This window comes from Phaseolus vulgaris, chromosome 2, assembly GCF_000499845.2.
Source record: "Phaseolus vulgaris cultivar G19833 chromosome 2, P. vulgaris v2.0, whole genome shotgun sequence".
In the NCBI taxonomy this organism is placed as follows: Eukaryota; Viridiplantae; Streptophyta; class Magnoliopsida; order Fabales; family Fabaceae; genus Phaseolus; species Phaseolus vulgaris.
The window spans coordinates 33,971,226-33,981,537 of NC_023758.2; the positions used below are offsets into that span (position 1 = coordinate 33,971,226).

Sequence of the window (10,312 nt, forward strand, 5' to 3'; positions counted from 1 at the left end):
ACAACAACCTTGTGATTTTGACTAAGTGCTTAAACCAACAACATGAATCATGATGCAACAATTTCTAACAAACACTGAAGGAAAAAAAACATATCATACAAGTGCAAGTGCTTCGTTTGATATATAATAGAGCACTTTGTAGACCTTCCACTTTGTCTGATAAAGTCTTGATGAACATCATACGATAAATGCAGAAGTTTTTAAAGTTAATGTAAACATAAAGTATATTCTTGTAGATTAAGTATTTGCAGAAAATGTTTTCACCATATGTCGCCGAGATGATTTGCACTAAGGTAAGACAACATCAAGATCTCTTGGATCTCAAGCTAAAGTTGCACTCTTCACTAACTTTTCTTACTCAAGTGTTATTCAACTCTAGCTTAGTTAAATGTTTTGTACAATGTGCATTTTTACCACAATTTGGTGCAAAAATTTTGCTACCGAAGAAGATAAGTACTATCAACTATGAAGGAGGTTGAGTGAATGAGAAAATAGAATTAATGTTGCATGAAACACATTTAACTATTCTTAGCGTTCAATGTATTATTTGTTGTGATCAAAATCAAGGTTGTCCTTAGTCTAGATACTTATATATAACTTTGTGTTTGATCATGAGTGACTTATTTATGCTTTAACAAAATGTATTTTGACTGGATTCTCATATTTTAATTGTGTTGTAGACATGAACGCTAGACAATCCATGACTAGCTAAGCGTTCACAATTTCTTTGCTTAATTTTAAAGCTACTTTCCAACCAATAATAAAGCACATGGTGTTAGCCGATGCCACTGAAGAAGGTATATATGGTTGAAAGGGTCTAATGTACAATTTGGGATTTGCTTAGGAGAAAGCGTCCATTAATAAAAAAAATATTACAAACGTGCAATAAATGAGAAGTATAAGATTTGAGTTGATGAGTTTCTATAAGAGTTTTATCTTAGTTGAATTTTTTTAAGTAACATATCTTACTCTTTGCTTTCTTGGTCTGTCATATCCAAGAAAGTAACCTAAGAGTTAAGGGTCTTTATAACTCAAAAAAGTTCTCCACAATTTAGCAAGGTAAACCACCAATCTTCCTTGCCTTTTCCATTCTTTCATTTCTATAATTACATTTTTCCATTCTTGTCCATTTTGTTATTACATTCTTGTGATCTTGCTTCCACCTCTTTCATAAACCATAAAAGATCATGTAGCCAACCAAACTCATACAACATTCCACCAAGATTCTATCAAGAATCAAGTTACGTTTCATGTAAGAACCAACCTACTTTTTTGCCAAACACCAAGAACCACCCAAGATCACCTCCTAAATTCAAACCAAATGTACCTAAACCTTCTCATAGTTGGCTGAAACAAAACCCATCCAAAAGAATTCTAGAAACCCCAATTCTACGTACCAAAAACCTAAAAAAATTCTAAATCATATCTTCTGCAACCTTAACTTTTAGTTTTCTCCATGTAAATAAACCTTCAAGATCTTGAATAACTTCTCCAAACACACAGCTAGGCTTATTCCCTTAACTCTACCAGCCCTAAACCGAGACATATCTTATGTCTTGATCTCTCTTGTCTGTGAAGCTTTTTTTGGAGGATCCACCCTTTTCTTGTGAACCTTAATCAAATAAGACAAAATGTTTAATGATAAATTTAATAGAACTAGTCTAATTTTTCTGATACATGATATCACAAAACTTGAGATTTTGCCGAGAAAAAAAGTACATTTTATTGGCGATCATGTCTCTACAGTTTTCCAGATACTAGCACCAAGTGCAATGAAATGAGCCCAGGTAGAAACTTGTTCTGTACAATGAATAAAAGTAGCAGTTTCTAATGCATCGCTCATTGCAACAACAAAGTTTTCCATTGAAGCATGAAATGAGATCAAAGGATATTCTGAAATTCCTATTTTAGAATATAGAGGTTCTGCCACCTCATAACTTTGGAGTGATTCTTGGGCGATCCCACTCTGTGATAACATGGTCACGCCTTATCTCCTTGAGTGAACGGCAACCGGTTAGTGCCATAGTTAGTTCAAACTCATCACGAAGCATTTGAAGTACTTTTCTCACACCAGCCTCTCCATCAGCAGCCAATGAAAACAACACAGGTCTACCAATCTGAAATTTTAGATCAAAGCCAAAGATTTAAACAACACAGCTACACTTTTTTAGATCATCAGCCTCTAATCAAAGTAAGTTTCTTTGACATTTATGGCAAATCCTCAGGAAATTACTAGGTTCAGGATCATGTGCTTCTTTGTGGAACTTAGGAACTACACCACTATGATCCTTATATGCTGGAGTAACTCAAACAAGTATACATATACTGTAGTTAAGCATTCAACAGTTTAATTTGCTATGATGGTGATCAAACTTTCGTGTACTTACAAACACACCAGCTGCTCCAAGGGCTAGTGCTTTAAAAACATCTGTTCCTCGGCGAACTCCACCATCCAGAAACACTGGAATTCTTCCTTCTGCAGCTATAACTACCTATTCAAGTCAAAGCAACCAATATTTCCAATTTGTTAAAGTGAGAGAGGACCAAAATTTTAAAAGAAAAAAAAATGAAAATGCACTGTCGACAAGCAAGGAAGCAGGCAATGAAAAGGAGTTTTGAAATGACTCAAATATAGCAGCTTTAAAGTTTTAACGCAAAATGCACAATTTAGTAAAATTCAACAAAAAATGAGCAAGACTTTAAGTTACACCACCGAGAATGCTAGCATTAAAAGTGGTACCTTTATATTTCAATTGTTGTGGAATAGCTCTAAAGAAACTCAAGTAGAGAATCCACAAATTAAACAGGTAGAAGGTAAAAGTACGAAGATCAAAAAAGAATCACACACATAGTAACGTGGTTCAATTGAAGTATTAACAAACTTCTATCTACGTCCATAACAAAATTCACTATGAATAGAGATTACAACTCAAAGTTTATCTTTCAGTGAACTCTCACTCAACTCTCACAATTTTAAGTTATTACAGATGAACAACAACTCTAACTTAACAATAACGGTCGATACAGGTTCTTATTTAAAAAACATAACTACTATAACTAATTGTCGTAAAACATGCATAAACTAGCAGAGAAGACACGTGAACAACACTTTCTACAACTAAACTAAAATGTCACTTACAGGTCTTTCCAAACCGTACTAATCCCTGTAGACACCAAGAAACTAGACGTTCTATTAAGACTATCCACACTAATACTACAAGATACACATCTATTGGAGTAGTTAGACAATGTACAAGCCTTAACAAGATTTTTTACTAAACCAATCTTCACAAATCACCACTACCCCATTACGGGCTTAATCGCCAATTATCTGGAACAAATCCAAGCAATGGAAGAACTTGTTGCCTGGCAAAACCTTCATAATCATATCAAGGGATTATGATGTTGAAACCTTCATCACCTTCACAGATCCTCGAGTAATCTCCTCTCTTATAAATGCAACTTGATGTCAATATTTTTGTTCTTGCATAGTAGACTTGATTCTTAGATAATTGGATAACATTGTTGTGGGTAAACAATGACAACCTGGTCTTGCATGTTCAGCCCTATAGCTAGACACCATAGTCATAAGGCTTCCTTCACTGCTTCCATCATGGCAATATATTTGCTGCAGTGGTTGACAAAGTCATTACCTTTTGTAGACCAACCTTCCAGTTGATTGCAGTGCTAGTACCACATGCACTAAACACATAACATGTGAGAGATTTTCTAGTGTCCAAACACCTATCTTTGGCATATCGTCCAGCTCCACTAGAAACTAAAACTCTTCCAAGTGATCCTTTCAGTGAGCTTGGCTCTAAACCTCAAGTTTATTATTGCTTGCTATCAGAATGTCATCAATATATAACAATACTATGAAACGATCTTCTGATACTAACTTCAAATAGACGCTAGTGTCATACTTGCTCCGTTCAAAACCAATACTTGAAATGTATTGTTCAAACTGCTTGTTTCGTTGCCTTGGGGATTGTTTCAAACCATACAAGGATATATTTAGTTTATAAATATAATCCTTCATGTCTAACCATTGAGTTTTCGCCTTACTTGCAAGTGCAAAGGATACACTAGAAGGTTTATCTTCTAAAACCTCACTGGCAACTACTAAGGAATATGCAATAAGTTTGCAAATCCGTACCTTTTCGGAGCCCTGATCGTTCTCCTTGTTCTATCTTTGGAAATATTGTAATCATCATACATTTATCTTCATCAAGACATTGTTGTCTATCATCTACCAAATCATTTAACTCATGATTCTATACAAACCCCGACGCTTCTATTATGCCAAGACTCCACCTCAATGTTTTCCTTCTCACCATCATGATTACACCCAAACTCACATTCTGAAACTTTTGACTTATGAGTCATCTCAGTTTTCCTTGAAGACGACGTCCCAACTGATGATACATCTCTTGAATCCTGGCTCAAGACACCATAGATGGTATCCTTTCACCATTTCGCGTCCTCAACTTTGACCTCCTTTTACATCCTCTGTTTTCACTAGTAGACGCTCTTCACCTTGCTAAAAGGTCCTCTCCAACACTAGATACATTAATGTCAAACTTCTCTTTCAACTCCTTCAAGCTCAAGGCCTAAACCTCTTCAAGAGTGAGAGTCTCTCTTTCATACAATAAGGCTTCCTTGAAAAAATCATGCTTCTTAGGCAAAGAACAAAACAACAATAACAATGGGAACGCATGATCCTCATCACCAAGGCACAATCATGTCGTTAGCCTTCTCTATCACCGTTTTCTTGTCCTTCTTCGCCACGACTACATCAAGCTTGGATTCACCTTCTAGAGCTTCAAGGAGGCCTTGTTAAACCAGAAGAGCACCCATTTTCAAGCGCCAGAATAAAAAATGATTCATGAATCTCAACACCATACTTAGCAAAAGTCGTGATGATTGAATTCATGTTCACCACACCAATTTGTTGTAGAATAACTCTAAACAAACTCACTACAAACACAACTACCACAAATAATAAATGAAAAAACGTAAGAAGATCAATAAAGAATCACACAATGAAGTAACATGGTTCAATCAACGTGTTAACAAACTTCAATCTACATCCACAACAAAATTCATTATGAATAGAAATTACAACTTGACTTTCTCTCTTAGTGAACTCTCGCACAAATCTCATAGTTTTATGTTATTTCATTTGAACAAGAACTGATGAACATATATTTATTCACACTCAATAGCTTTAATCATAGATTATTGGATTATAATAATAAATAAATCCATTGTTTTAATTAATATTCATATAATTGGGTTTGTTTGGCCTAAACTATTATTTTTATTAATTTTTTGTTTTTAGAGTAAATGGTCTGGGCCAAATATGCAAAAGCCCAAGTTGTTTCTTTGAATCAAAACAGAAAACAAAATCTGAGGAGAAGAAAAAAATAAAATCTACAATATCTCATAAACTGAATTAGAATAAAATCTTATGCAAAATCTAAACCATAATATTTTCCAAGATCCTTGGAACAAAAAAACATATAAAAAGACCCAAGCTTCAAGGAGAAAAGGAAGATTTTCATAAGGTTTTCTTAGTTTTTTTCTTTTTTGTAATTCTTTTGTTTAGCCTTCCACAATTATACTTTCGTCTCTCTCTAGCATAAGATAGATCTACGCTGGAATCATTTTAATTTGACAGCAAAACGACAGCTATCAACAACTCTCAGTTAATAATACCTGTCAATACAAGTTCCTATTTATACAACATAACTATTCTAACTAACTTTTGTAAAACACGTTTAAACTAACAGAGAAGACATGTGAACAATGTTTTATACTACCTAGCTGAAACACCACTTGGGTGATTTATCGCAACTGTATTAATCTTCGTAGACGCTAAGAGATTAAATGTTCTAGTGAGACTATCCACATTGATAGTAGAAGATACATAACTTCTACTGGATGGTCTGGAATATTTAGACAATCTGGGAGTCATAACAAGATTTCTACTGACATCAATTAATAAAAGAAATCCATAAACGATTAGAGTACAGTACCTCTTCCAAAGCCGTAATAGTTGCTGGGACATAGTCTAGTTGGCGAGCTCCGTGATTGGAAACAATGATTCCAGAAGCACCAGCTTTCAAGGCTATCCTTGCTACATTATTAGCATAGGATATTGAATTAGATTGAAGATTGGGAAAGCAATCCTAACAAGAAAAAATGGACAATGAAGCAACTTAGGGCATCTGTTTGACAGGCTTACTATCTTCAGCAGTAAGTACACCCTTTACTAAAATTGGTAATGAAGTGATTGTTTGAAGCCATTTGATATCCTGAAACAAGATTTACCATAAAATTAATATTCAGTGTCACAGATTCTGAAATTGCATCTGCAAATGCTCTATCACCTTCCAATTGAGTGACCGATCAATTTGGCCAGCAACGTAAGAGGCAAGACCAGAGTCACTAGTCTGCAATGTAATCCCAAGGAGCAAATAGCAACAGTAACAATTAAGATGACCAACAGCAAAAAAAAACACCTGATTTCAAAATTCATTCAAATAATGGAAAATAGCAAGTTAATCACACCTTGTCCAGCTTTCCAAGATCCAATCCTTCAAAATTCTTCAATACCAAGTGTGCTGGCAATGTAAATCTACAAAATACCCCATCAAACAAGCCAATAGTATGTATCTTAAATCAGGAAGTATATCAACCCAACCATAATGAAACCATGTAATTTTTAAGGAGACTGTTCCCCTTCAAATTTCCAAACGGTTGCCAACCTGTTTTTGATGTCAGCCTCCCTACGACCAAGAATTGGAGTGTCCACAGTAAGGGCAATTGCCTTGAAACCAGCTCTTTCAGCTCTTCTCACAAGCTGAGCAACTACATTTCTGTCTTTAAACACCTGAGATAGAGAGAACAGCAGCATATTAGGTGTTCACAAGATTTTTGAGATTTTTAAATAAGATGAGATAATACATTAGTGCTAGCATAACTGAAGCAAGGGGAATAATATTTTGTTGTGTGGAGGAAATTATAGAGGAAGGCAAAGAATTATTTGTCAAAATTATGAAGATTTTTTTGGCAAACAAAATGCAAGTAAACACATTCCCGTGGCAGCATGCAGGAATCAAACCTTAATTTGCCAAACTCATTAAAGCATTGATAAAAGTGCAACCAAAAAATTATATTAAGAATTCATAAAAGTGATTTAGTGTTTAACACTGAGTTGCTTGGGAAATGTTTCATAAGAAAATGTTATTTTATTCAGCGGGGAGACTTTTAATCACAGAAAAGAGAAATTTAGAAGGAAGAAATGAGGAAATAGAAACCCACATAGAGCTGAAAAAAACGAATGCCAGGACCTGTTGAAGCAACCTCCTCAACGCTGGAAGTGGCCCAAGATGATAGTGTCTGTGACAAAAAATCATGAAAATTAATCTGTTGGAAAGTAAGTACAACAAACAAATGCAGGTTAGTAGGCCTACACAATTTCATATTAGAATCAAATAAATAATAAAACTATAACAAAATAATATAGTTTTTGTCTGCAAATAAAACCATAGTGCATCATGAGAAATATGGTGAAAGCCAAACCATGATTGTGTCAGCTGCTGATGCTGCTCTTGCAGTAGCGAATTCTCCTGCACAAAAGTTGCATGATTTATTAAGATATATTAAGAATCAGGGACTTAACTATTAAAAAAATCAACATGGTTAATGTATAATTCAGATGAATTTTACAATTCGTAGTATATACTAGAAATACCAACTACAAGAGTCAAGATTGGAGCATTTTGCAATATTCTCCACTTTAAAACACTCAAAAAAATTCCAGAAGCTCCCAATTCTTTTCTGTTCCATTTGAAAACACTAGTTTTCTTGAGATCGTCTTCAATTGATTGCAAACATTTCAGAAAACAATTGAACAGACTTAACCTACTGGAATTTTCTCCCCAAAATGGTTAAACGAAATTGACTTATATTTTCAAGTTCATTCGCTTCATATTAGATTGTAGTCCTATCCTATTCCTATTTAAGAAACGATAACACCAGTTTTTGTTCAGAAGGCGATGTTATATTCTCTATGTATTAACCAAAGCCTTTTTCAAATCCTCCATTTACGTCCTTGTGCTTATATAGCACACTAAAGTACACATACGATGACATTCTACATCTCATACTATAATCATTCCACCTCAAGCCAATGGAATGCGAAATTCCGTGGTTTTTGCCTTTATGAGAGTGATGTAGTTGTATATAACAGCAACAACAACAAAGACAGTTTAGTTTTCGTTTGGGAAGCTTTCATCATCCACTCAAAAAGCAAAACCAAAAAAAACTTTTGTTTAATTTTCAGTTGGGTTTGCTGTGAATTTTATCTTAAAGTTGCCTCGAAACCCAGTTTGAAATAAAGGAAGATTTGCTTTTGCATACTCAATTTGTAAAATGAAGCTCATAAATTCAAACTGTAACCTTAAAATACAAGGAATGGCAATATCTTAATGTAGAACAGCGATGAGTCTGATGACATACCTTCAGGATGAGCCATCTTCTGCATGGCTGTCGGAGCAATCATGATAGGCATTGAAACTTTGAAGCCCAATATAGTTGCAGTCAAGTCTATACTGCTTACATCAACAAGAATACGTGGCCGGAACCTGTTTGATACCAAATAGATATTGAGAACAGAGCTTCAGAACGAAAAAAAGGTGAAAATTAATTAACGGAAGCAAAGTTGCAATCTCACAACACGGGAATCTTGATGAGTATCTTTAGTAATCCAAAGAAAGTTCAACTTAGATTTTGATGAAAAGTAAGTTCCTGAGATAAGAAGATTACAGAATCCTTGCGAATGCATTTCGATTCTCTTTCAAAGTCCACTGATCCTCTGCCCCTGATGCATAGTAGTCATAAACCATCTTTGGCAGTTTTGCCTTTGCAATTGCTTCATACTCGGTAACATTAGTTATCATCTCCATTTTCACAAGATTGACTTACGAAGTCCGCAGGATATGCTGAAAGTGAGTTTGAAGTATAGTGATTAAATGATATCAAATGCATTCGGACATGCAAGTACGAAATACGAATATTTCAAACGATATAAAAGCAGAAAAACATAGTCTTTTGGTGTTCCACAATGATATTTCAATTAATCACCATCGAAGTGTAGTCTTTTGTCAAGAGTTATCATTCCATGTCAAATGAGAAAGCAGAATCTTCTGAAATTTTCACATCAAAACTCCAGTTTCATGATTTGTGTGTTTACTTTAGAGGAAACGGATCCCGTTTTATTTGATTTGATACTGATGACTAAAAAGATAACTTTATTTTACACTCAAATGAGCCAGGATCAGATTCAGAAGAAACCCGTGACAAAAAAACAAACCAGTAGATTAAAGATCAAAACTTTCAAACTGCTTAAACCTCAAACAGAGCCCAAAACAATGAATTGCAAACGTTAGCACAAAAATGAAAGTAACAATAAATTAAGACTGCGGAACAAAGTTAAACCGCGTTCATAACCAATCAGAAAAACAAAAACTCACGTTACACAAGAAAGCAAACAACATGGAATTAAAATGAGGTACTATGTTGGAAGGGAGAACCTTTGGCTTTGGCTAACCCGGTTAGAGATACGATGAACCTAAAAAGGAACAAGAAAAAGTGACGAGAAAAACGTAAGGATTCACGAGGTATATAAGAAAGGCAAAGAAATAAAAGGGCATATAATTAAGGAATTGTATAGTGACAAAATGAAGAGTACCTGTGACTCTGACCAGTGCTTGTGAATTTGTTGTCGTGGTAAGTGAGCAATCAGACAAAACTGTTTCATGGAAATGTGAGCCATGATGTTGTTGACTATGGCCCACACCATTTTTGGCTGCTTCATGGGTTAATACCTCATACGTACTATATAGCTTTAATATAACAAAAAAATTACTTTTAATTCAAAATAATAAAATCAAATTATACTAATTGACTTTCTTTAATTGCTTCACTGTTCTCCATAAAAGATAATTACATCTTTTAAAAATGTTAAATTTAACTTGTTGACACAATTTATTTTGTAGAGTTTATTATTGTTGAATTTATTATAAATTTTGGAAAATAGATAGGAAAGTAGAGTTGGTTTTGACATTGTCAGCAATTATAGCTTGGGAAGTAAATAAAAAGTATTAGGAAAAATTGTAAAGAATAAAATTGCCATTTCTTTATTGTTATAAATTATTTAATTATAGGTGTTTTAAAATAAAATAAATTATATTTTAAACCTCGCATATTTTTGTTTTAATTTAATCTTGTGTAATATCTTAGTCTT

At 34.2% G+C, this 10,312-nt stretch overlaps 1 protein-coding gene across 2 annotated transcripts; it reads right to left on the reverse strand.

Moving 5' to 3' along the window:
* Positions 1 to 1,698: 1,698 nt before the first annotated feature.
* On the reverse strand, positions 1,699 to 9,871 carry LOC137811607 (glycolate oxidase 1-like). 2 transcript variants are annotated; one of them, XM_068613406.1, is made up of 13 exons: positions 9,758 to 9,871; positions 9,600 to 9,637; positions 8,833 to 9,008; positions 8,527 to 8,651; positions 7,588 to 7,634; positions 7,327 to 7,404; positions 6,771 to 6,895; positions 6,574 to 6,640; positions 6,393 to 6,455; positions 6,248 to 6,317; positions 6,039 to 6,139; positions 2,388 to 2,492; positions 1,699 to 2,117 (listed from the first exon to the last, which is right to left on the reverse strand). In XM_068613406.1, exons 3-13 carry the CDS (start codon positions 8,970 to 8,972, stop codon positions 1,932 to 1,934), a joined length of 1,107 nt encoding a protein of 368 aa, XP_068469507.1. In that variant the 5' UTR covers positions 8,973 to 9,008; positions 9,600 to 9,637; positions 9,758 to 9,871; the 3' UTR covers positions 1,699 to 1,931. The 2 variants fall into 2 exon arrangements, with proteins under 2 accessions (XP_068469507.1, XP_068469508.1); XM_068613407.1 differs by lacking the exon at positions 9,758 to 9,871 and having other exon boundaries at positions 9,540 to 9,755.
* Positions 9,872 to 10,312: the final 441 nt, after the last annotated feature.